The 27,478-nt window shown below is 46.4% G+C and overlaps 1 protein-coding gene across 1 annotated transcript in view; it reads left to right on the plus strand.

The window, feature by feature from the left end:
• LOC144161354 (uncharacterized) overlaps positions 1-27,478 on the plus strand; it is a 151,244-nt gene that overhangs the window by 117,325 nt on the left and 6,441 nt on the right. The window contains exons 100-121 of the mRNA XM_077692105.1: positions 49-178; positions 276-412; positions 1,003-1,126; positions 1,215-1,360; positions 1,448-1,556; positions 1,636-1,784; positions 2,866-2,983; positions 3,087-3,235; positions 4,014-4,134; positions 10,013-10,158; positions 13,344-13,467; positions 14,193-14,332; positions 14,397-14,547; positions 14,720-14,865; positions 14,951-15,068; positions 15,143-15,291; positions 15,363-15,477; positions 15,862-16,019; positions 16,487-16,580; positions 16,653-16,798; positions 22,065-22,194; positions 25,113-25,237. Coding sequence (XP_077548231.1) covers positions 49-178; positions 276-412; positions 1,003-1,126; positions 1,215-1,360; positions 1,448-1,556; positions 1,636-1,784; positions 2,866-2,983; positions 3,087-3,235; positions 4,014-4,134; positions 10,013-10,158; positions 13,344-13,467; positions 14,193-14,332; positions 14,397-14,547; positions 14,720-14,865; positions 14,951-15,068; positions 15,143-15,291; positions 15,363-15,477; positions 15,862-16,019; positions 16,487-16,580; positions 16,653-16,798; positions 22,065-22,194; positions 25,113-25,237 — 2,925 coding nt within the window. The remainder of the gene's footprint in view (positions 1-48; positions 179-275; positions 413-1,002; positions 1,127-1,214; positions 1,361-1,447; positions 1,557-1,635; positions 1,785-2,865; positions 2,984-3,086; positions 3,236-4,013; positions 4,135-10,012; positions 10,159-13,343; positions 13,468-14,192; positions 14,333-14,396; positions 14,548-14,719; positions 14,866-14,950; positions 15,069-15,142; positions 15,292-15,362; positions 15,478-15,861; positions 16,020-16,486; positions 16,581-16,652; positions 16,799-22,064; positions 22,195-25,112; positions 25,238-27,478) is intronic.

Raw genomic sequence — 27,478 nt, forward strand, 5'->3', positions numbered from 1 at the left:
CAAGCTGCACCTGATTCAATTTTTCGTGCTGTTCGCTTCTTGGTGCAGGGAAAAGTGGTTGCGAAGAGAACCTGCTCAAGGAAAGACTCGCACACTGTAGAGAATCGTTTAAGAAAAGTCTGCCGGTTGCACGTGGGAGCGATGAATTTTCTACCGCAGGTATCGAGCAGACGTGCAGGTAGGAATTTTTCGCTTTCTTGTAAGCATATGCAGTGCCCCGGTGCTCTTTGCATTTTCTGTGCCGATACGGATTCTCCAATGTATTGCACTTACAGATCCGTGAAGTCGTACGAGCAATGCGCACGTCTTGCGCAACTGGAGCTTTGCACTAAGGACGAGGAGACTGAAATGGTTGTGGAGTACTCTAGGGACATTTACAGGGAGTACAACTGGACCTGCAATCTAGCTACGGGTACGTTACCCCATGACTAATTTACCACGTTAGTTTAGCTTTAGCAGAACGCTTTCAAGCTAGTTACAATAAAACAGTCTTGTCAGAACAACTACAGGCTTCCTTACCCCTCCCTCCTATGAGGCATCACGTGAAACGTGGCTTGTCTTATCCCTGGCTAGTAGATTTCGAAGAACAGGCCTGTAAACCAAGGCGCACTAAGAACGCCCACCGCGAATAGTAGGAGCACATTACGCGCCAGAAGTTCTCCCCCACTATTGCGGTACACTAATTTCAATGCTTCGTGTTCGACTAACCACTCTCCCCACCCTCATACTTTTATTGTTTTGTTTTGAGTCTCAGTAAATTTTCAATCCAAACGTTTGTGGCGTTTCACTCACATTACATATAGCCAATGTGCGGTTGCCCTTACTACGCAGCTCATCAGTCGTCGAATTCGGTGTGGTTGTTGGCAGAAGAAGGCGATGGCTATTCTCGTAGCTAGCATTTTCAAAAACAAAAAAGCGCAAAGTTCAAAGCGCTACATCGCCTTCATGTGGGCTTTCTTTTTCGACGAATAAAAAAGCGCGCACGCATGACTCTCATTCCAGATGCTCTATGCGACGAATCATTCTTACTGAAATCAATCCCAGCCTGTCTTGCCGTGCTCAAAGGTGAAGTGATACCACACATCGCGGGAATTTCAAACCCTAAGTCGCAGAAGATGGCATGCGAGTACGTCTTCATCGTGCACAGCCCTTTGAGCATTGAATGCACAATGAAGACAATCCCTAAACTCGATTTTGTGCTTTTTTTTTTTCAGAGGATACAAGCGGTACCAAAGCTGTGTCAAGTACATAGCGGACTCTAGTTGTCAGAACATTGACGTCGATAACACTGCCAGTCATGTCGGGATTATGGCCTTCCTGACGAGGATGCTCGCTTCCAGTTTTCAGTGGGCTTGCAATGGTTTGCATTTCTATTTCTAGTTTTTACGCCTAGCCTTCGTAAAGGTTTCATTCGTGTACCGACAATCTTGCCTCTCTCGCCTTTCAGGGTTTCACTGCAGCAACAACGCAGTAACTTCCAGTGTTCGAGAATGCGTGCGCTCCTTAGAAGAACTGTCGTCTTCGTTTATGAAAAGCGACAGAGTAGACCCCTGCCAGTACGTGTCGTTATAATTGCGGCCGCCGCGTTGACTCTCACGGTTTTTGTGTTCACGTGCCTTGTCCTCTATCCTACAGAAAGGTGATGGCGTACAAGGAGTGCATTTTAAAGAAGATGGACCTGTCCTGCACGCTTCACCCTCAACTTCTCCAATCGAAAGAACTGGAACACTACACCGACGTCCTGTACACCGCTTTTGATGGATTTTGCAGCGGTGTCCATACAGGTGATGCCAATGTCACTCAGCCTGAGTGCTTGTTTGATTTCGGTTTGTTAACCGCATTTGTGTCTGAGTGAGTCGTGTTGTGCAGTTCACTCAGCTGATTCGAAAGAACGCCTACCATAAGTACGGAGAAATCAAGCGAAAAATATGGGATGGGCGATCTTTCGGGTCAGGTGCGAAAAAATAGAAAAAAATATTCGCACCACCAACCCAAACAGCCGAGATATCAAGAAAAAATACGAGATGGGCGAACTTTCGACTCATGTGCGGAAAAGACAAATAAGAGACCCCATCAACACATGAATAGATGATTTGCGTTTATTTTGTTCACTCATCGGCGCTAAAGCCATCAATTTTGAGGAGGAGGGGGGGGGGGTCGATCTTGGGCTCTTTTTAGTAAATTGGATATTTCACCCCTAACGGTGCGTGGGCGATGTTTCGGGGGAGCGCGTTCTCTCGGAACTTTGAGGTAGGTAATGAACTGTTTTGCTAGTTAGCAAAATGATGAGTTAGTTTGTCAGATACTTTTTTGTTTAATGCAATTGTAGGATGCAATATGCGACCAGGCTTAGCAAGCAAGAAATAAACATTTCATGGGAGTATTTTTTTTTTTCATGGAAGCGTGAAAACTTTGAACAAAGAGGAATAGTCACAAGATTGTTTCCTATCCCTGATTTAGAACGCAATTTACATTAACAATTTATTAGCCGGGGCGTTTTTCGTTCATTCCGTTTTACACAGACACGTTTTATCATTTTTTAGTTAAAAATGCCAAGTACGAAACCCTTTTTCGCTGGCATATGCCGGGGGCCTCTCAGTATAAAATGCAAGCGCATCGGGCGTATTGTTTTTTCCTTCATAAATAATTGTCATGCTGGGCGCGCAGTTAGGTGTAGAAGTCGTTACGTGGCGACATTTTACTTAATCTTCAGATCACCAATATTACGCAGTTTTCTAAGCCAAAATACGAACCAGAAAGATCGCTTCGCATTTTTTTTCTGTATACCTAGTTATAACAACGCCAGCACTGAGTTCCTAATGTAATCAATTAATGGGCTTACTAACCGATATTTTCATTTCGCAGAGTGCAACAGAGAAGAGATGCTGCAGTCACTGTACAAATGCGAAGAGATTATAATTAAGCAAGTTCAGCCACACACGATTGACAGAGGCAACGTCTATCAGGGCAGACTGGCATGCAGGCAAGTCGGTCCCCAGTTGGTTTTCTCTGGCAATAGCCCTTACTGTGTTGCAGTTTTGGTAGTGTGGCTTACACGAGTGCATGGCCGTCCCGAAAACGTCCAGGGGCCTTTCCGAGTACAAGTGGTGCGTCGCCAACGTGAAGACCATGTTCCACTGCAAAGGTGAGGATGAACTGGACACTGAAGGGGACGTCGACAAACTGGTCCTGGCCGTTGAGGACAAGTACAACTGGACATGTGAGCAGGACGCAAGTAAGAAGTGCTTCGAGCGATTTTCTTTCACTGATGCTGGGTGTTTGAAGGGCAGAGCTACGCGTTATGTCTGAGACTTTGCGAAATGCGTGTCGTTTGCATGCCCGCAAAAGGAAGAAAAGCGTGCTGTCGACAACAAGGTTCTGGCTACAAGTTCTTACCGCCCCAATCAAATACTTATTTTTACGATTATTGACTAGTCGTGAAGAATACAACATACAAAGTCACTGCGCCTTGCTTTGTGCTCAAAGTGCTGGGCTGATTAAACTGCTTATGCCTGGGTACTTCAGGACAGATAAGTGGCGAGGCAGTGCTTTACAGGCTGATAAAATAAAAAGGGGGCCTTTAGATATGTCTAAACGACAACATGTAAGCAATCACAGCGTTCTATGCTAAGGAAGGAAGCTCATAAGTGACCGGGAAATGGCTCACCCCTCAGTACTCCGGAGTGCAGAACTAAGAGCGGAATGGTGATCTCACTTCACAGTGACGTTGAATATCCCGCTCATCACCAGCGGAAAGCGGAGAGGGATCTTGAGGGACAGTGATTTTTCATCCCGCACTCTCCATTAGCGTGTGGAGGAAACGAGTGGGATTAGTCTCACCTCATTGCAAAAGGGTATTCGACGCAGACGCCCGCATCAAAGATCCGACAAGTAACCCACTAATGCTTCGAGCCTTAAAAGTTCCGCACAAGAATAGTGGAGAAACTTACCCGTCTTCCACGATGTTCGAGGATCTAACTGCGTGATATATCCCGTGTATAACATCATTTCAGAAACGTGCACAGTTCAAAAGTTCAAGCCCCACCTAAAGCCATGCTTCTCCATCCTGGCGACTGAAGTGCTGCCACAGATTTTAGACTATGACAACTCAAGTGGAATGGACCTTGCGTGTCGGTAAGCTGCACTATTTTTATGAACCACATGTATTACACAACGAAGACTACGAATGTGTCTGGGCACTTCTAGGAAGTAGCTGTGGCTGGCTTAAAAATAAAGCATACGCTTTTACTTTGACGCGAGCGTCTTCCTGAACAGACAGATCATGAACAGACACTTTTCTAACCAAGGCTAGAAGAAATACTTGACGCAACGTCAGAAGGCACCTCTATTTAAAGGGACTCTACCACACCTCTGATAAACGCTTTTACTCTTTCCTTCGCGTCTGGAAGCATTGTGAAAGCTATAGTTATTGCCAGCACGGAGCGGCACTGGTTGATTTGCTCTTCGCAGGAGACCCGCCTTCCGTTTCTGTGTTGCTTTTGTGATTTATTAACGCGGAGGCTTTTTTATTGGGACCGATGGCGCCCTGTCAAAAGAACTAATGCATTTCCCCATAGAGTGGTAGGTCGACCGAAAAGCTCTGATACGATCTCTGGACACACTATGGGTGCGGGAAAACCGGGCTTCCATTGTGCCAAAACGGTTACTCGAAAATCACGATAAAGAAACGGTTCTTGATAAGACGATACACGCATCGATCATGAAGGGGGAGTACAATAGTATACATTTATCTCATAAACCACGTATCCGTATACATTTAGATCGTTCGTAGATGTGTTCACTTAGTGCGCGAGAAATCGTCTCATGGGTTCGTTCTTGGTTTGCGATTTGGGATTTTGAAGATTTGACGATCGATTGGACGCACTTTCAGCGAAGCTTGGACTCACTTTTAGCGAAGGTATTGAGGCACTTTTGACGCACTTTTGATATTAGAAAGTTTTTCGCGCTTTAACTTTCTCTAGGAAAGGATGGTAATTTTTTCTCTAAAGTGGCTATCGCAAGCGTTTATGGCTGCAACTGAGAGGAAGGGGCCAATAGCTCCTGCCTTGCTGCAATGACGTAATTTGAGGGCTTGAAGAACGCCAGGACCGGAAAATGGAGAGACCTTTTTGAGCAAGTTTCTAAGTTACCTGTTGAGCATAGAGCAGTGATTTTTGGCTGGGGTACTTTGTGATCCCCTAATCAAAGTACTGGATGTGTTGGTTGTCCAAGTTCTGAAAGCCTTTAAGGAAGCTCTATAAAGATTTCTGTCGTTTGTTTCCCTTTTCTTCGCTGCAACACACGTCCACAGTCCATGCCATTCCAGAAACTCAGCTGCACACACACGCCGAGGAATAGACACCTTTTTTTCTTGTGGGGGAAGGGGGCGGGGGGCGGGGGGGAATAGAAAAATGGGTGCAAGACCAAGCTTGTTTTTTTTATTGCTGGGGTTGGCCGATGGCACGCAGCCTTAAATTACGTGCCCGCTCTGTGGAGATCGGGCCAAGCAACGTCGACAAAACGTGCGGGGGATGGCGGAAAGTTTAGCGCACCCCCCTCCCCCCCCCCCCCCCCGACCCTTCTCTAGAAGCGCTGCGTCACCGAAAAGGGGGCCCGTATGCCAAGCAGGCGGGAAACAGACAAGTGAGAGAGGGATGGCCGCGCTTACGTCATTGTGCATGAGCGTAACTCTTTTTTGACGCCGCGAGAAATATTGAGGGTTAGACAGACGAACTAACAGACCCCTCACCTCCCTCCAGACTTACTTGGCAATAATTTCAGCAAACGTTCGCTCAAAAAATCAACGAGCGAACGTCAGCGGCGACAGTGGGTGCTAAGACAACCGCTTGCCTCTGTGGGCGTCACTTATATGGCATGTTGTTCAGCTTTTATGGTGAATGACGCGATGATCACAGCAGAATTTTGTTGGCAGAATTTTCTCACAGATGGTTCGTACATTGATCACACTATTGGCTATTCACTTGCGTTGAAAGAATATTACAGTGTAGGAAAAATAAGAAGTTATTTTATCTCATGGCACGCAGTAAGTCGACACTGTAAGCACTTTGTACATTGCACATTCCGCAACTTACGTTGCAATACAAAAGCTCGGTTCTGTCAAAAGTAATCAGCTGGTATTTCTTGGGAATTTCTCTCCCGTAAGGGCAATTTAGATATTTACTGATCAGCGAAGTGTTTAATCAGTGCAGACATTTTGATTACTGATAAATGAATCTTTTAAATTAATCTCAGAATGAGTGGAAAGATTCGGAAGAACGTATTTCTTGCCTCGTTTGAAATTCAGTTTCGCCTATCGGATTACGAATAATGGGCTGAACAAAGCCTCGTATCGCGTTTGCTCGGTGAGAAGGGGCCCCAGGGGCAACGAACGGGCGCAACCTCACAGGACGGCAAAAACTTCTTAAGAATGGTTAGTCCTGGCGGCGCGAAAACGTATACGTTTCGCAATGCACCAGCTAATCAAAGGATAAATTTTTAAAAATTGGTCATGTATGCGTTTCTTTAGCTGCAAATCTCGCAACTCTTTTGAGCCGTGTTTTGAACAGGGGTTATTTATGAATTTTTTTAAAAGCCAATATTCCGTTAATTTTTAACTAGAAGAACGAGGTAACTTTGGCTTATCTACGTGTTTATCTTGTTTATCTACTTGTTTTTTAGCTTTGATTTTGCCAAGGCTGCCTGTATGCTAAGCAACGTTGACTTGTATGAGCCGTACCACCAGTGGGAGTAGTTTAAACAGGTTCGCCGTTATATGACAACTAGTTGGCGCTAGTGATTTGTTGCAGCAGGAACAAACACTGCAGCACGAAACGCGTAGTTAAAAATTCGAACCTCTCGAACCCTACGTAACAAATAATACTGCGCATTAAATAGTAACAGCTGCCGTTCTGTGTTCAGCTGGGCTCCTCTCTACACCATGTCGCGTGCTTTAACTGATTTTGCCCCTGCAGGCGGTTTATATTCTAGTACAATAACTTCATTTCCGCACAGATTACTATACCACTAAGGAATAGCTGCTACATTAGATGCGAACGGGCTGGATAGCCACAGTGGCCGGTGGTAAGACAGATGGTCTACACAAACCTAAACAGGAGCAGTTTGAGAGGAACACTTGGATGATGCAATAAAGACACAAAAATATTGCCTTTGACCGTTAATTAATGAAACACGGAGAAATCATCATATTATTCAGAGGGAGCCACCATTCAGATAGCATAAGTAACCGGGCAAAGAGTCATCATCATCATCATCATAATCATCATCACCACACCACTACCACCACCACCAGCCTATCTACGCCCACTGTAGGGGAAAGGCATCTCCCATTAGTCTCCAATTATCCCGGCCCTGTGCTAACTGCGACCAATTGATCCCCGCAAACTTCTTGATCTCATTTGCCCATAGGTATAGAGTAAAGAGAGGGTATAGAGGGTATAGAGGGTATAGAGAGGGCAAAGGGTATAGAGTGGGTAATCAAAACAAGGGGGAACGCAAGAGTTCGGTATATAGGACCAGCGGAGAGTTCTGCAAATGATGAGATAGATTTGCATCAGAAATGCTGTCTGCATGCCGTGCATTACTTAATGTGATCAAATGCAATCATGTCGCATGATATAATGCAATCACCGCACTTTCTATTGCACAGTGGAGCAGGCCAGGTCACATTTTGCGTAAAAGCGTACGCTTTTCTCGTACGTTAGGTGTTCTTGTTCTATCGGTTGCACCGATTACGTTTTTAAAGCATTGTGGTGAAGGCTACTTACTACCCAAGGGAGTGTCTTGGTACCTAGAAGAACACAGGGGAAAACCGCCAAAAAAATGTTCCGTATTTTATTGATCATTCTAAAAAGCACGGCATCAGGTGATCCAAAGCCTAGCACTCTTATATGTGTGCTTTTGCTGTTTTTTTACTCGCACCTGGCTACGCGTCTGCCGTAGAGTTGTGGTCCGTATCTTTTATTAGAGTCGCCACCCTTCCGTCGTCGCTAGCGCCGTATACAAAGCGAGCTAAGGGATCTTATTCGTGGAGCGTGCGGCCTCGACTTTCCCGTTATCTGTCCGGCAGTGTGCCAGATTGCGTATTCGTTTTACTGCGCAGATTAGAACCCGGAAGTCTGCTGTCAATATTCTCGCAGGGCGGGTTTCAAAAGGCCGCCTTTTTCAAACGAAGGTAGACCACAGAAAAAAGTACCAACGAAGAACGTATTTGTAGTTGCACCTCACCTCACTCGTGCTTGCCGCTTTTTACACTTCGTGCACCAAGGGTCTTCGCAAAGCGGCCAGCACACACTAGCTGACTGGCTTCACATCTCGTATTAGGGGACACTCGACTGCAGCGCTCTTAACACATAATTTACCAGCTTAAACGTTGTTCGTTAGGTTTCCCGCATCCAAAAAAACGTACACGTACAACTTCCAAAGTCGTTCTGACGAGCAGGCAAACTTTTCCGCGCCTTAATTTAAGTGGTGGTAGGACTGATGTCCGACGTTGAGCCCCGTCGTGCCGTATACTGGCTATCTTTCCCAATTTGCAAGTTTTATTTTTATATTGTTGATGGCGGTGGATCTCACTTAAGAAACCAGCTCTTGCTTTCCAAGAATGAACGCTTCAGTGCATAGGCTACATTTTTTTTCTGAGAGCGAATTCCAGTGGCTTATAAGCTCCTTTAAATTCAGGAACAGCATCTATCGTGGTAGCAGGGAGTATCATGAGAACTATATCGCTTATAATGCCCCATTCAAGGCCCGCCGAACTCCCTCCCCGAGAAGACAGCAGGATGCAGGTTGGAAGCTGTGCTTTAAAATGTTTGGCTAAGAGTAAAAAACACAAATTAAAAATCAAACATGCCTAATGGGGTAAATCGGTTAAAACGTAAAAACTCCGCCTGCATACTTACGCCCTAGGCGATCACTATTCATCGAAAAAAAATCGGTCAATGTCGATCGCAGGTTCCACAACTTTTTAACGTTTTCAATATTAAAATACCGTGACTTGGATCATGACAAGTTTTGTTTTCTAGATGCTAGCCATCACAAAATTCAAGCACCGCTGGCAGTGTTTGAGGCACATCGATGCTTGCGACGTGATCTGAAACCAACATTGTCTGGCACCCATGTGTAATATCTTTTTCGAAAGTGAAAACTCATGAATTCTGACAGACTGTGAACACGTATGGTAATGCTTTACTGCACCTTAACCCGTTTCTGAAGAACCGATTTGTTGTTTTTAAAATGTAAGACTCCTTGCCCAAGCTCGGATTAAGGGTGAACGCCAGTGCGCATGCGAGAAGTATTGTCTGAAATTTATCTTGATATTTGAGCATGCTTGGTCTCCGGAGCTAAGTATGAGCGCCAGGTGTTTAAACGTCGGGTTGTTAGCAGGAACAAAGGCCAAGGCAGTCTTGATGAGTATGGGTCAAGAACTTTTTTGATAAAGCTTGAAGAGAGAGAAGTCTAAAGACGTGCGTTCAAAATTTCACAATAAAATGTCAGTGGAAGTTTTCGTATATCAAGTATTACTGCCAATAGTCACTGCTTTTGTTCATTTTTTTCCCGGAGTGCCATCAAAGACACCGCAAAACACCAGCTCGTAGCGTATGCATGAGTATCCGTATGCATAAATATCCGCCGATCTCACCCCAAAATAAACGCTACGCAATAAAAATCCACAAAAGATTCTTGCATGAACTCATAGTGTCAGTGTTTTTACTGATGCATAATAGGCATTCGTATATGGTTTGCGTTTTTAGGTTTGCGTACATTGTGACAATAAAAATCCGGTCGTGTGTTTTCGGCGCTACATTTTCTCACGCAACCAACGATCTAAATCGAGAAAACAAATTTGTTACACATATTTGATGGATTAATGTTTTGTCAGACATTCCCGTTTGCATTTATATAAAGGACTCATCTGTCATTATTGAGCTTTTTTTATTTACCCTGTAATTTGTTTGTTGCTCGTACAAAACGTTCACCATACGCTCGTTTGCAGAGGTGTGCGCCACTACCAAGTCTGCGTGAACAGGAAACTTTATGGTCTCTGCAAAGGGGATAAACCTATTTACTCGAACGAAATGATTTACTTCAAGGATAAAGTTCCGAAGCTTCTCTCTTGGACGTGTACATGGGCATCTATGAGTAAGTAGATGTGCGAACGCGCTGCAACGCCCTTGCTGAATTGCAAGCGCTATAAAAATAAGCAAAACAGAACGTGGGGGGCCTACACAAAGTTACCTGCCCGGTTCATACATTTGTTGTGGAGACTGCTTGGCCTGGAGCCTTGGGCAGAAGGGCTCACTCTATGCGTGATTGTTGAAGCGTTACGCAGGTTATATAGCCAAGCGACTGCACAAGGCTTGATTTCTTCAAAGACCTGAATGTGAAACGGCTAAAGCAGGCGCTGAGCTGTCGGTTCCTAATTTAAAAGGTCTGAATTATCATTGCCGAAAGAAAGACCAGGTAATTACAGCACAAAACGCGAGCAGCATGAGGAAATGGTTAGAAAAGGAGCAATCCTAATTTGAGTCCTTCCCCATCCCCTATCGTACTTTAGTGGGGTCGGTATAGTTGTTAGCCCACCTAACAACGAATGGACAGAGAAAAAAGTTGGCGTATGCGATTCAACTCGAATCACGTACGCATATTCTAAGAGAACTGTCTTCAAATACCCAACTGAATATTTGTAGAAAAAAGACCAGGGAAACAGACGTGAGGTGAGCAGCGTAAACACCAGTCCTTATAGTCACCAATCGATAGTGCTGATTTAAGTTATTTTTCAGCGTCGCTGTATTTTTTTCTCCGTATTTGCTGAACATGGTTTCCCGTTTTCCGCAAGGCGGCCTCCAGCAGTACTGCCCCCCCCCCCCCCCCCCTGCCCCCTTACTTGCCCGTTTCATGTTCAGCTAACATTCAATGGCCATGAAATGCAGTTACAAAGTTTACAAACACTATTATTAGCATCAGAAAGCTAGCAGTGATATAGTTCATTAGAGAATTTTCTCGGTGCACCTGCTTTCCTCTAATGGGTCTGTTTTATCTAGCTGTAAGTATTTTAACTGGTCAGTATGATAATACGTACTTCTTGTATATTTTTATTTTGAATAGGTGCGGTAAATCTTAAGCACGTTCATGAGGGAGATGAAGCCCACTTTCGTCCCGAACTTAACCAAGAACTTCCTCCTCCGTTCTTAGATGATGTTGAAATAGGAAAGCGAGGTGCGACGTTAACCTTTTCGAATCAACTGAACCCATGGGGCTTTGACCTCGGTAAAACCGGCCAAAACCGAATATTCGAAAATTCCGCAAGTAACATCACGAGTCGAATGCGAACCGAAATTTAAAAATACAAATTTACGATTCCTATCTGAAATATCTAAAAGAGGCCTTACCTGAGATGAGCGCTTTTTATGAGTGAAAACCTGTGGATTGCTTTAAGGCATTCGGTGCCCACCGAAATGAGCGCTTTTTATGAGTGAAAACCTGCGGATTGCTTTGAAGCATTCGGTGCCCACCGAAATAAACAGGCATTTTTTTTTTTTTTTGCAGCTGTTTACAGAAATCAATACCGAGATCTCGTGCTCAGCAGCTTAATGTCTTAGCCACTTAGACACCGCGGTGGGTTCATGCACCCCTACTGAAATTCAGCCTCGTACAGCAACATGATTACAACATATCAGAAATGACAAAAATAAGGGCCATAAAATAAAGGAAGAAAGAAACGCAGAAATAAAGCCAGTTGTTCCATTCGCAAGGCAAGACCAATCCCGTGCGAGCGAAGACCTGTTGGTGTGAAGCGGAAAGCGGGAGGTGAGGTTAGAAAGCCGTGTGGTGATACGTATCCCTACTCCGGATACCGCGTTAAAAGCTTTCTTGGCATTCGCATAATCCTTGAGCCAGCACCAAGTCACCAGTTTAGCCTCCGCAAGCCTTGGCGCGTTCAGTTCTTTATGGCGTCCCTGATAATGGCGCCTGCACGGCGGCATGGTCTACTTGATGACGCCTGCGGTGTACCTCATCAGCCAGCGTAAGGCGATAAGTGATTGTGTGTTGCATGTACGTTTATGGTGCTATCAACATAAAAAGAAACGGGTGGGCACAAGCCCCGCAGCTCCAACTGGGAAACATGAAGCGGTATAATAACTCACATTTTGCAAGTTAAATTACGGTTTTAATGGGTGAAAAATAATTACCCTTCTTGCAGTCGGGCCTATTTTTCTTTCTTCTTGAATTGATGGCTGTGGCTCTGGTCGGGACTAACATAGGCTTAGCGACGATCTTAATGGTGTCGGACATTCCTCAATTCGTAAGCACCGTCGTGGTCAGTGGCGTTCTGCTGCTGAGCATACCATGGTAGCTTGCGGGCTCATATTCTGGGTGAAGTGGCTGGTTTTTTTTTTTCTTATTGAGGATAAATAAACGCCACTGTATGCGAGGTTTCGGCGCATGTTACCGCCTAAAAAAACCCCAGAACTTCGGGGGTTTTGAATTTGTTATTGCATATCCAATGCTGCTGGCCGCACAGCCTATAGGTTCATCTTCAGCGCGCTTAACACCAAGTGCGACCCATAGCGGCGTTTTTTTGTACTATTTCTCACTTCCGCATTCGTTGTGAAAACTTAATGAGGTCAACTCTCATGGACCATCCCTGCGTATACATGTCACACGAACCGTCACTTCGCATACGTTACACGTATCCAACTCCCGCTGTATAAAATGTGCTTAGCACTGTAACGCAAGAAAGCGAACTAGGTGCAGTACGGCGCTGGATAAGCTAAAATATCCGCATGTTTTACGTGTTTTCGACGTGACCAGCATCGTTCGTTTCCTTAATAACAAGCCATGAATTTGCTGTGCTGCTATATTGTAGCTCGCTTTATCGAGATCGAGTCATTCGATAATATATGTATTTTTTTATTTTTGCTCAGAGTGAATGTTGCCCAAGTTATTCAGTCACATGGCGGAACGTTATTACCAGTCAATAGTCTTGCCGTAAAGACGCGTTTAAGCATAAGCAGGGGTTTTTTTTTTTTTCAGGCTTTTAAAATTAGCACCGAACGTTGCAGTTACCCATCTTGCGGCCTCTATTGCGCAGTGAACGAACAATACCGTTGAGTCAAGTTCGGTGTGATACCCCGGTAATGTGATGAAAACCTTGGAATCCACACGACTGCTATTGATTCTTCAAACTCTTGCTTCAATCGCTAGTCTTGCGTTCGCTAGTATACTTTCCCGAGAGGCGAGAGCCCATAGTTGCTGCTGTAGTAATTTGGAGCAACAAGCTACGTGGCATATAAAAATTCTACGCGTCTTACGTTTGTTTCCAGGAGGACGATGTGACATCCACGCGATGCTGCGGAAGATGGCTATTTGTGCCTCTGAACTGCAAAAGGCGGTTTCGCCAACGGGCCCGACGAACAACCCTGTCAGCGAAAAAATGGCAGGCTGCAGGTATGGGTACCCCACGCACGTTTCGATACGGTGCACGAAATGCAGCACACGACAGCTTTTGAGGGCAAGAAAAGGACTCTCCCGCCTGTGCCCTCTTCGTAACGCAATCAGAACGGCGCCCATTCAAGGAAACACAGCAAATAAGTGAAGGCAGGAAAAAATACAACTACACACGGGGCTCCGACGTCTATCTTCGGTAAAAGTAGGGGACGTTACCTCTAGCCTAGAGCCACTAAATAAGCGTAGTGACTCTACTCTAGCCCATAAGCAAACAACCACGTCTGCTCTGGCGTCAGCGTAACAGGGGTTGCTTTGTTTTGAAGGGGCCAAAAAAACAAAATACACCCTGGTTGGATTTGAAAGAACTTGCCCTTTTTAACTCACTCAAGTTCATTGCAGCCCCGAAAGACGTTTTTTAACCTAAAAAGTTTATAGAAAGACGTTTATAACCTAAAAACTACCGACACCACTACAACAGTGCATTCCTGTTCTTGGCGGCGCTTCTTATGGGCGGCCGGCGATCGCACGAACGCCTGTGACGTCACAAGTGCGGGACGTTCAAGTTGCCTTTAAAACTGGTATAATTCTTATCGGGACAAATCAGCGCTTTGATGAGCCAGATTTGTAATTTGTTTTCATGGCCCCTTTAAAGTGCCTAGATTTGAAAAGTGCGCTTTCCGACGCAAGTCTGTGTACACTGATACGCCGTCCTATGTGCTTTTTAGAGCCCTGACCACGTACAAGACGTGCATGTCCAGCACGATTCCCGAGACATGCAGCCAGGACTCGAGGCTCGAGAGCAAGGCTGTTCAGCACTTCACCGTTAACATTCCGAATCAGTACGCGCGCTATTGTGACTACAAAGGTGCGTAAGCTCGCGCGAAAGCGCGCGTGGATCAGTGTGCGTTCACGATGAAATCGCTTTTCAGATGGTGGTGTAGAAATCGCTAGACAAGTGTCCCGATGCAACGAAGAAGCCTTGAGGATGCGGTACATCGACTGCAGTCAAATTATTGCCACGGACGTGATACCGTACACTGACGAACCAAGCGACTCGCCACTCCTGACCGACGCGTGCAAGTACGTTTATAACTGTCTCACCCGCACTGGAAAGAGGGGTAACAAAGCAAAATGAGGGCGTCCTCTGCGGGCAACCGTAATCACGTGTATTTTTTTTTCTTAGCGTAAAGCATCTCATGCTGATGTCAATACCCTGACTTTGTCGTTCTTGTCGCTTTTATTGAATAACTAGGGCAATGAGGAAGTACCAGAACTGCATTGCAAAAATACCTACCCAAGACTGCTCTGATGGGCTAAAGATTCCATTCTCTGAGGAATCGCGGTACTACGTCTCGGTGCTGACTAAGAAATATGAATGGGTCTGCAACGGAAATGGCGGTGCGTCTTAATTCCAGTTTACGCTAAAACGAATTCGTTAACTTGCGTCTAACATTAATAAGCACTCCTGTTCGTCCCTTACCAGAATACATGTGCAACCCAGAGATGTTGCTTCTGTACTTGTCCAAATGTGAGGCGAGTTTTATGAAATCGCGGGTTCATGACTACGTGGACGTCGACATACTTGGTAGCATGGATTGCAGGTGAGAAATCGATCTAAATTGGTGTAAGGGCCATTGTTCTTTAGAGGGTCCTGAATGTCTTTTTTTTTCTTTAGAGAGGTCCAGAACTACCAATGGTGCTTAAGAAATTCAATATTTGAGTCGGACTGCGAATACTACCAAAACATCTTAACCTCGCCTGAAGTACTTTACTTCACAGACAAGCTCCTAAGGCCGTACACGAAGACCTGCCACGTGAACCTAGGTATACACATCCCGAAGATTTGCTTCTCCGCAAGGAAGTTGTCCACTAAATACTCCATTCGCACGTTGCAGATTGTCAGATCGGTGCATTGTACGCCGAGCTTGCCGAGTGCACACCGATCATAAAAGTCAAGGTTCTACCATTTGTCCAGCAAGGCTGGGTCCAGAATCCTATCACAGCTTGCGGGTAAGTTCATTGCGGAGAGAACGTAAAGAGGCTGTTAAACAGAAAAAAAAAACCCTACAAGAAGATACAATGCCACTGAACCATCTGAAAAAAATGCAGCTTACCCGCCTCAAAAAAAAAATATAACAACATGACAGTTCTGAAATGCTCCTTATAAAGCTATTCAGCTTGACACAACTGCAGGGTCCCTGAGGGCACTTTTGTTTTCAAAAAGTCAAAATAAATTCATTTCTTTGACACTTACAGCTAAATGCTAAAAATTGCGCAGTGAGGCGATAGTGTTCTTTGTTACTGAACAGTAGTACTCTAAATTGGAAGGTGTGGTCAGTTTCATTCAGCTATCGATCCCGATACACCAACGGCACGCTTTTGAATTTCGCGCAGAGGAACCAGGGAATACCAGAAATGCTACAGGCGTGCCATGCAGAAGACATCCTGTGACAAGAACACCGTACTGTACAAGCTCGCAGAAGTTCAGTATTACAAAAATTACCTCTTCAACACTTACAACTGGACCTGCTTCGAGCATGCCGCTCCAGTCGGTGAGTGACTTTCGCGTCATTTTGGCGGCTTCACGCGACGGAAAAACCGTGGTTTAGTTCATTAAAACACTAGGTGGGCTGTTTCGGTGAAGCTACCCGGAAATTTTTGGCTTACATTTTTGGCTTACATTACTCTTGCGATAAAACAAAAAAAAAACTTCTTAGCATTATCAATTTGCCGCGACCACGAATGTGCACAAAGGCTCTCATGAATCTGGTCTAGGTAAATTCAATCCCATCACTTGACTCCACAAACTCTACAGATCTCGTTGGGGCAATGTTTCGGGTAATTACTTCGGGTAATTAAACTTTCCGCTTCGTTGACATGTTTTAAAGCTCCCCCGTGCGACGAAATTACTAGAACCGGCTATACTAGTATACTGTTTAGAAAACCCGCGTTTCTTGCGCTGAACGCGCAATACAAAATCCAACTCCAAGTGTTATTCTCGGTTAATTTTCTGTTTCAGGCTCATGCGAGAAGAACCAAGTGCTGCGGGACTTGCAGAAATGCGAGTCGTCCATCTTCCAGAACACCACGGCTCGGAAGCCGATATCATGCAGGTTAGTCGGGCAAGCCCACCCTGGCGCCGACGTTCGGTGCCTCACGAACGCATCTGCTCTGTCACCTCGCAGCCCGCTCTCCATGGCGAACTATCTGAACTGCGTGGATAAAACCAACGTCAAGCTGGCTTGCACTGCCGACCCGAAGAAGGTGGCCGGTGTTGCCAACCATGCAGGCGAGGTTCTCCTCGACTACCGCGCAGCTTGCGGCTTTGACCGTAAGGACTTCTTTCATTTATACCGCTTGGCTTATAGGGATGTTGCAGCATAACATACCTGATATGATGGTCATTCACCAAACAAAACCATATCCAATACGTGAGTGCGGAAGTGCGTCAGTAGGATGAATCTGAAACGAAAAGTGACGATAAAACACAAAAATACTCAGAAGTCGCTTCAAAACCCCGAAATCGTTTAGAAAGACTTTCACTACGGGCTCCTGTTATTTTTTCCGCGCCCACAGGAATCATTCGAGAGAGACATTAAAGGCAAATTAAGCTGCGTTTATAATACAAATATTGGTTGTTTTGCAGCGGCCTCCTTGCTTTCTAAGCGACTGAAGCTGCATTCGGTCATTACAAATGAACCAATGAAAAAGGGCAGAAAATTCTCGCTTCCGTTTAACCCACCTTTTTTCGGGCCAAGGTTATGCCACCACAAACGACTGATACGGTATTGCGGCGTAGAACCAGCGTGCCGAAAGTTGAAAGACGAATCCGTTTTTGTATTTTCGTGAGCCAGAACGTCAATCTTGTAATTGCGAGACTGTTAACAAGGTTTTAAAATAGACTTTCAACACAACTCATCGAGTGCCATGTGCCGGGGCCATCTGTGTACGTATTTCAGTCGTTTTCGGGTCTAAGAAAAAATCTTTATATACAGAAAAAAAAAAATACAGCGCAGTCGGAACAAGAACAGCAGACGTGAAGCTCACGAACGCGGGATCAACCAGCAACAGCGGCATACTCGGCGACAACTTTTTGTGGCCATAGATCGAAAGCTGTGGGGGGAGGGAAAGGGGGCTAACGGCTTTGTGTTACTGCGGCAAAGTAGCCCCCAATAAACAGGTTTCGGTTTCAGTTTCGGCGTGACAGATCCGCATTTAATGCAGTTCATTTATACGCGTGAGCTAAGTGGTTGAGTGTGCTAAACCACGATCACCGGGAATGCAATCATATTGGCGTCTCCTTCCCCATGCTTCGTTTGTAAACACAAGCCAACGCTTTGGCTGGAGCACTCAGACCGACCGTGGACTATACCGCCCAACTCTGTATCGTTCAGAAGTGAAGTGAACTTTATCAGCGCTACAGTTGTGACGGCATACACTGATTCGTAAACTCTTCTGGGGCTGAAAACTGGGCAGCAAGCACCACCAACATGTGTAGCGTACTTCCATAGCGCAGCAGCACGCACACACGCTTACGCACCCGCTCGCTTACGACGGCAAACTGGCTAACCAAACGGATTGCGGACAGGACGGAGAGTTTCCGTTGCATCAGTCTCACTTGGGCGCACACTTCGCAAACCACTTGCTTCGTTTGTTTTGACCGCTTTTGCTCCTCGAGCTTCTTACAAATCCTATGCGGGGAATGAAGTGGCGAGCTGCCGCGAGCTGGCTAACCATAACGCTGTCGACGAAGACGCCATGTTTTCGCGGAAGGGAACCATTGCGACGCCAGTGGCGACAGTCGCAACCAAAAAAATCCGAAAATGTAAAATATAATGCCCTCTGTTTTATATACTCGGTTCGTAATTTAGCGGTATAATCAATCCAAGGCGAAACAATAAGAACTATATATTTTTGAATTGCTTAGGTTACAGCCAGCCAATTATTTTTGTTGAACTACTTCCAGGTGCGCAGCGAAACGGCGTGGTTCGGCTCTGTAGCCTTGACTGCATTGCCACAGAAAATTGTCTCCGAGTTTACGTCAGATACCAAGGCCGCATGCGTAAAAAAATCAGCTGTCTTTAGGAATGCAGTGAAGGGGAGCTCATCCGTGCGCGTCCCAGCCGAGCCTTTTTATCAGCTCAGCTTCAAGTATCTAGTGAGCGAGCGACGTGCGCGGCACATTTGTCGAAAACAACTTTTTTTCAAAAAGAGGCGTGCATTCGCATATGGAGCAGTGGAAAGCCAGAAAGCCATCGCGCACATTCCGTTCAAAAGAATTTCTTCATCGTTTAAGCATCTTCCTGTCTGCCCGACGTACTGTCTTTCAGAACTCGGAGGAATTTTGTAAACTTTCGCCGCATTCAATGTAACCGTTTCTATACAGCTACCTCAGCTTCGTTCTCCACTAGCATCTCTATCACTCATCCTACAAAGCTTCAGGGGCTCATTAGAGTGGTAAAGCACACAAGGCTTCAGAAGCTTACACTGCCTTGACCGCGTCGGCTGGGGCTGCTATCCGCGCGAGAACAATCACCTTCTGCCGCACAGAACATACTAATAGAAATTACACTTTTCAGTCTAACTCTAGGACACACACATGAAACGCATTGTTACCTTTTTAACGGTGCGCAAAGACCAAAATGCGCTAGATGGGGACACGGGCTTACCGCCCTTGATGTACTGGTAGATTGCACAGAACATAACGCAGACAGATGCAAACATTTCCCAGAGCTGTGCGTATGTATGTGTATGTATGTATGTATGTATGTATGTATGTATGTATGTATGTATGTATGTATGCTTGTGCGTGTGCGTGCGCGCGCGCGCGCGCGTGTGTGTGTGTGTGCGCGCGTGTGTGTGTGTGTGTGTGCGCGCGTGTGTGTGCGTGCGTGCGTGCGTGAGGATGTGTTTGCAGTATTTTTCAGCGAACTGCTTGTTCAGCAATCGGGTGCGTCACGCCCTCTCCATCCTGTCCTCTTTCCAGCTCCGTTGTATTTTTTTCTATTATGTCTAACCAACACGCCAAAAGTGTCGCAGTAAAGTTAGTGATTCAGAAGACTCAGCAGGAGAGTCAGCAGGGGACAAAACAGGACTCAGCAGTGCGATGGCGATTGGAGTTCTCGGGGGTGGTGGCCGAAGTGACGAGCTCGAGACGTTGTTGACATGCTGAAGGGAAGTTAAGACATTTACTACAACTATTTACATTGAAATAACTGGGCACATGAGTAATAAAATTAAAACTTCCAGACGGCAGTTAGACTCTAGACTTTAGCTCCAGGTGCGTACAGATCATTTGAGCGCTACAAACTCTAACTCTCCGATGCTCTAAGTGTACACAAACCACTTCAGCGCCAACGCCCAGGACTCTGTTCTTTCCGTAGAATCCGTCTAGCGTACCTTTGACTTCCGACGTGATCCTCAACTCCAAATTTACCTCTCGTTTTAGGGGGCCTATAAATCCCAAACCAGCTTCATCGGTCGAGACCCCACGTCTCGCCGGGATCTGTTTAGCTCCAACGCTCAGACAAGAACTCTCCTTTTTTGCAAAGACCGACCTTATGAATCCTCGGCATTTTTCTCCCTCGGGTACGGAAGGCCCAAAGTCACACGAACAGCTGTCTCTCAGAGCCATCTGCTGAACAATTAGCCGTCACAGCTTACAGGCCAAAAGCTTGAGCGCTACACGTTCAGACGAGCCAGCACGCGGCGGTAAGAACACGCGCCGACTCGAAAGGTTCAGGGGTGGGGGAGCTCAGACGCGTCGCACAACGCAATCCTCCTCTCGCGGCACGATTATAACAAAGGGGATCGGCAGACAAATGTCATTGTTTTCCGATTGAGAAGCGGTCCGTTTAATGCGTGGGTCGATGTAAAATGGGTCAAGATTGCGGCGGTGATTAGTTCCGTTTGTTCCTGCCCCCGCCGGTTCCACGAACTCGAATGGAGCAGCTTGGGTCGCGACAGGACGCACCAGCCCGGCGAGCTCTCCGCCCAGATGAACTGGCACTTCAAGACGCCGCGGCTAGAACCACTACTACATCAGGTTTTAGATTATCGGCACTGTTTTCTCTCATTGTTGTATGCCGCTGACAGCGGCCATTGGTCGAACCGCGTCACGTGGCATTTGTTTACTCCGGAAGACCCATGGGCGCTGATATTTCAGTGCCTCGGGGTTGTCGCGTGAGTTCTTCTATAAATTGTGATTGTGTGTGTGTGTGTGTGTGTGTGTGTGTGTGTGTGTGTGTGTGTGTGTGTGTGTGTGTGTGTGTGTGTGTGTGTGTGTGTGTGTGTGTGTGTGTGTGTGTGTGTGTGTGAGAGAGAGAGAGAGAGAGAGAGAGAGAGAGAGAGAGAGAGAGAGAGAGAGAGAGAGAGAGAGAGAGAGAGAGAGAGAGAGAGAGGGAAAGGGGGGGGGGGCGAAGGGTCTCGCCGGGGGAGAAAAGAGCATTGAAAAAAAAAAAGGCAGCGAAGTGTGGCTGTATGACACGTTAAGAGTGACTTTTTGAGCCCCAGAGTAACGATGCCGTGCTGCTCTGTACTTAGCTGTTTCAACCGGCTGGAAGGTGGAAAACGGCTGCTTTGCTTCCCGCTGGGAAAGACCGACAGTGGCCTAGCGTAACCTACAGGCACTAAAAAATCGTAGCTTATTTAGTGGTTTTAGCTGCAGTTATTATCGTCTCGCGGAGGTGTAGGTTCCGCAGCGCTAGTTGCTCAAACAAACTGGCGGCTTCGTCTGCTACTTACACGGAATACGCCGCTTTGTACGTAAACGACCTCGCCAGTGGTCTTACAGCCTCTATAGATTGGAGGGCTTCTGTTGCTTAGTATTGTATATTTGGAAATGAGGGAACGTTATTTTACCGATGCAAACCAATATATCTCTTGCTTTCGTCTCTTTACGGAGTAAAGGGTGTGTGCAGTTACAACTCCAACAATTACCACTACCCGCAATTCTGGAGTTGCGTGATTCTATTAACGCCATGGCAGTCGACCGTGCAATAAGTGTAAGGATGCACGGACGCCCTTTATCAGTCCCAGACTCACCGCGGACTCCCCACGAAGCAATCGGGCATTCGTTTTTCGCAACTAAGGCGGGAAGAACTTCGGCATACACGCTGACTTTCCGCGGTGAGTATAGGTTGCAAATCAAAGAGCCCCATTGGGTAAGAGCAAAGTTGTACTTCTATAATGACTAAGTTGAAACTGGACAACAGTGGTTAAATGATTTTAATGGTTAGGGTAACTTTTGCCGGAAATATGAACCGTGTGAATACAAACTGGATATGATTGTTCAAAGTTAACGTAGGTACACGATTTCAGAAAGGAGGTCACCGGACCACCTGAGGAGCGCTAAAGGTATGTATGTGATCGTAAGGGCCGGCTATAAAAATAGTAAATACATCACTTCAATAAAGTCCAGCCACAATTTGTAACGTTGAAACACTTCCCCAGAGAACGCTTCCACCGCAAGGCGTAGCAAACACAGATGCGACTATAACTATTTTATATATTTCGCGGAATCACAAAACGGTAACACCATTTGACTTTGGCTCAAAACAATCGATTTTGATTCCTTTATTTACTGGTCACCATTTCAGAAACAGCTAATTCACTCGGCGTAAACTTTCTGGAGAGCGAGTTTGATCGGTGCCGGCTCATGCTAAGGAAGTCCGACCGTCTTCTCAAGGCGGCTCAGATTCGGGAGACAAAAGTACTTGACGCGTGCCGGTAAGTACTTACCAGCCAGAACGCTCGCTGCATTTAACGTTTCAAAGCAGTCACGTACTGCCCCTTTACAAGACCGAAATTAAAATTCAGGCCCAGGATCGAGCGAGGTTCGTTACTATCATTTGACTGCCAGAGGACAAAAATAATCGGGCGTATACCATAAGCCAACCACAGCTCTCTAGCCGACCTTCTTTGTAAAGTTTTCTTCGAAGACTATGATCTTTCTTGGGCTGAGTAAACGGTGGTATATTGGTCTCTCTAGCTCCCGAAAAATAAGACACTATAACATCCACGAAGAGAACCTTTGCTTAGTCGATGATGGGAATCGAACCAACCTTCAAATACCCAGAATAGCCGACGCTTTTATAAACAAAGCTCCGCCAATAGTGCCTACACGCTCTCTGTTACGATGAAATGGTACCATCCGAATGGCCACCAACCTCCGTATCGCCCTTATCGCCAACAGAACGTATCGTCGGACCCTCATCACTTCGCGTGGGTGGTTGTTATTTCGCGCTCCAACGACAGGACTTGTTTCATCCCGTCCCTCGAGACAAGGACACTCTACATCCTCAAAATCACGACATCGATTTTCTTGAAGCACTAGGCAATTATAGTATACAGAGTGGCTTTGCGAGATTAGTGTTGTCCGGGTGTGAATACCTATCCCTAGAAGAGCCTTAAAGGAGTACTGACACGAATTTTTTCTTGCGTTTTTTTTTTCGCAGCTATAGGTGATTACGAGCCCACTAATCATAGTGCGGCACATTATATTGTCGAATGTATCATAAATAATTACTTACAGCTCCGTTTATTCGTGTCAGTTTCGATTTCGGTGAAGCGAACACCGAGGCACCCGCCATGACGGGAAAGCGCATTTGACGTCACTAGCTGTTCTCGTCGCACCACAGCCAATGGCAGTCTGGGCGCGCGCGCGCGCGCGCCAGAATGGCCCGACCGACCGTAGTCGCACGTAACGTCTGTCCCAAAAACTATGACCTGATGCACAAGGGGGAAAAGCGCGCGCCAACGGCACCGCGGCCACCCCGATACATCACGGGAGCCCTGACGTCGGCCGTTTAAGTAGAAGCGCAGATGGCGTCAGGAGTTTGCTCGATGGCGCGGATGAGCTTTATCGGGCGCGCAAGGATTAAAATTGATTGAAAATACGTTCTACTGAATGGTTACGGTTTAAACTTCCGAGGAGGTATCTCCATATACAAACGATGCTTTTTACATAGTTATCTGAGCTTCGAAATTTTGTGCCAGCACTCCTTTAAAACCATGGACGAAAAATGAGTGCTCAAAAAGTCATTCAATATTTGACGAAAACCTTTGCTACTTCCACATCCTTTCACCTTCCCTTTCCCCGAATAAAGGCTGGGATCAATCCATCAATGCGTAGATAACGGGAGCCCTGCTCAATTGACCACGTACAACAGATGGCTCAAAGGCAATCAGAGGAATGGTTAAGGCGAAGCTGAAACGGAAACTTCGGACGCAGAGAGTAATCGCGACAGATTCAGGGACATCACGAGAGACGCTGCATTCGTTCATTAACAAACATTATAGTTTTAATTGTGTATTAATTACGCTCCCAGATACTGTGGGAGGACAAGGATAATGTAAAGACATGATATTCGCTAAGGTAAAGCGGGGAAGAGAAGGAGCATTCTCCAACCGCACACTCGATCAAGTTTTTCAAAAAAGCAAATTTTGAGGTTTTACGCCCAGAAGATGGGCTATGAGGCGCGCCGTAGCGGAGGGCTCTCGAGTAATTTTGGCCACCTGGGGACAGAAATCTATTTTGAAGAAAATTTTAGCATTTGTTAAAACTGCTGAATTGCATGCCTATACGCCGATCTTGTTTCTTTGTAAAACGGTCCTATACACCGTATATTAGGCGCCGAAATCTCTACACATGGATGTTTTCGTTTTTCGTCTGAAGCCAGAAGCGGCCGCGGCCGGGATCGAAACAGCGTCCTCTTGCTCAGCAGTAAAACGCCATAGCCACTGAATCATCACGGCCGGTCACTACACACTCGAAGCATATTGACGGGACAAAGTCAAAGAGGAACGCATGCGGCTTTGTTGCCCAGCGAATAGTACAATGAGCTGTTCATAACATGGTAATAAATAAAAGGGAATAAAGAACAGTGGAAATATGAAATATGCGCATGCCATGCAATGAAATGATCAATATAATTGAAGAATAGAGGTGGGTGGGTTTATTACAAACCCTATCATAACGCCCATAATCACAACCTGGCCTTGCGGGATGAACGCTCTGGGGGTGTCTCATCACCCCAGAGTCATCTAGATTCTTGCACTGGGCAGAAATCTATTTTGAAGAAACTTTTAACATTTGTTAAAACTGCTGAATTGCATGCCTATTCACTGATCTTTTTTTCTTTGTAACACGGTCCTATACACCGTATATTAGGCGCGCAAACAACCCATACATTAAAATCACATAAATATCCGAACCATTAAAACCGTACACGAAATATTTCTCCAGTGATTATCAGTTCCGAAGGGAAGAGAGCCAGTTTGATTTCTCAGGCGTAAATATTTTGGCCTTGTTCTGAAACCACGAATTCGGTCTTTACTGGAGACTTGTCACGTTGTGCGGATATGGTGTTACGCCGTTTGTGAGCTGTTTAGTATGCGCAGCTTTACAGTCCCCAAACTTTTCCACCATACTTGAAGCTCGAGTGAGCGCATGAGCGCTCTCCTATACACGCTGTGACATACACAATGCATATCAGCATTCCTTAGCTCTAATTTGTGTAGTTTGGGTGAGATACCGAGAGTAGTGTCTTAGCAAGTGTTCTAACCTCCAAAAGCACCGACATATTACTACCAAAGCCTGCCACTACAAATCATGTAAACTGACTTTTTGTGATTTTTTTTTTCAGTGCACTCCAGTTATTCACTTTGTGCACAGAAGCCACCATAATCCTCGGCAAGAATGTCGACAGTCCGCAGTCTGCAGCAATACGCAATAAGTCGGAAGCCTTGGCTGGCCGCTATGAGATAAAATGCAAGTACAGCTTTCTTCCCGTACGCTGCGCGTTTTAAATCACTTCTGTTGTATTATTGTAAGGAGCTGCAGACAACGCGGGGGACGAGACCGAGGAGGCGTCGGCGCCACACGCAGACGAAGATCACACAGGCTTGCCTGCCTCCAGCGGGTCACGTAAAGCGCCTGGGCCCCGTCACTCGACACCTCGTGCGATCGCCGCAGACGCTCTTCGGGGCGGCCACCGGAATTCGGGGAGACCCCTTCGAGGGACGTCTGTTTCCCCGAGGACGCCGGCGCACGAGAGTTATGTCTGGGTTTGTGTGTGTGTGTGTGTGTGTGTGTTGTGCGCGCAGTGAGTGAACGCTGTGAAATGAAGACGACTCTCCCACGCCGCCCGCTCCGAGGAGAACTCTTGCGTGGCGGTGGATGCCTGCAGCCACCCTCCCCATTCTTTTCTATATGTACACTTCTTTTCCTTCTCTCTCGATTCTGCCAATAAAGTGAGTCTGGAAACGGAACTCAAAGTGGAAGCACCTTCTGTTTTAGGCTCCTGCACGCGTGGCCTCGCCACCCCGTAACGATACGTGCTGAAGAGCGGTAACTTGTTTTCGTATAGATTATGCTGCTAAGCAAGTTATCTGCAAGCTCGTAAGAGAGAAGAACTACAACAATATTTTCTGGTGCCGAAACCCGGGAGGAGGGACTTCAAAAAAGATGGACGTCAGCCGCCTCAAACGCAAGCGGACCGTGGTGCGATTGTCGACTACAAAGCTGATCAACGACATCACCGACAAGAGGGACTCCGCATCAATCGGTGAGCTGGAATCCAATTTGGACCTTCTCTCTCTTAAAGAAAGATCTCTGAAAGAACTGGATGAAGAAATCCATACAGTCATTGAAGTGGAAGAGCTAGAAGACGATGTAGCAAGCGCTGAATCCTACGCTGAGAAAATCATCGTAGCCAAAAGCGAAGTCAGAAGCTGGATAAAAGGTCTGAAGTCCGGCAATGAAAAGGCAGCAGCTACTGCAGCAACGCGGCAGACAGATCCCAGGCAGCAGGCAGAAACGAGCATGACTCCGGTTCCCCCTGTGCAAGTCGTGAGGCTTCCAAAGTTGGAAATTTCTAAATTTGGAGGAGAACTGAGAAAGTGGCAAGGATTTTGGAGCCAATTCAACTCTACTATCCACAGCAACCCCACTTTGTCAAAAATTGACAAGTTTAAATATCTGAACAGCTACATGACCGCGAAGGCAGCGGCGGCCATCGCAGGGCTTGACCTATCAGAGGCAAATTATGACGTAGCCCTTACCATCCTTCAAGAAAGATTCGGCCGAAAGGAAATGATAATCGAGGAGCACATGTCGCGCTTGCTTCATGTGAAGCCGGTTCAGGATGTACGAAACCTCGACAAACTGCGTGGGCTCGTCGACGAAGTGCAGACGGAAGTCAGAAGTTTAGCCGCATTGGGAGTGAGTGCTAGCAAATACGGCGTGCTATTGCTGACCGTACTCAAGAAGGCTGTGCCAGCTGATCTCTGCCTCGAATATTATAGAAGGCACGATGAAACAAAAGAGGGCAGCGAGGTAGAAACATTCTTGCTTTTCCTAAGAAAAGAGGTAGAAACGCGCGAAAAGATACAAGCAGCTGACTCCAGACACCGCGAGCCTACCGCTGCTCCCAACCGACACAAGAGTGGCTTCAAAGGATCGCATGCGCCTTCTGCTGCTTTGCTGAACGCCGTAACGGACAGAGACAGCATAGGATGCGTGTTCTGCCACTCTTCCAACCACGACGCTGGGAGCTGTGATTCTCGGATGTCGGTTTCGGAAAAGCGGGAACTTCTAAAGCGCGACAACCGTTGCTTTCGCTGCACAAGAAAAGGACATAGGTCTAAAGAATGCCGAACAGCCAGATGGTTGAAGTGCGCAAGTTGCGGGGGGAAACATCTCACCACGTTGTGTGATCCCAACATGTCGGGCGCTGACAACACGGCCAAAGAGAATGCAACCGTAACAACAGTGACAGACCCAAAGACAGTGTTGCAGTCGTCACTGGATGCTCGTAATCACGGGTCACAGGTGTTTCTTCAGACAGCAAAGGCTTGGGCTGAGGGCCAACAAAAGCGTACACTGGTGAGACTTCTCCTTGATGGAGGTAGCCAACGTACATTCATACGAAGCGACCTGTCCAAGAATCTGCAGTTGAAGGTCCTAGGCGAAGAGGAGCTGAACATTTTTACGTTCGGAGGCGCGGAAGCT

Source organism: Haemaphysalis longicornis, unplaced genomic scaffold (assembly GCF_048455015.1).
Source record: "Haemaphysalis longicornis isolate Haplotype H1 unplaced genomic scaffold, Haemaphysalis longicornis Haplotype H1 scaffold_1, whole genome shotgun sequence".
NCBI lineage: Eukaryota > Metazoa > Arthropoda > Arachnida > Ixodida > Ixodidae > Haemaphysalis > Haemaphysalis longicornis.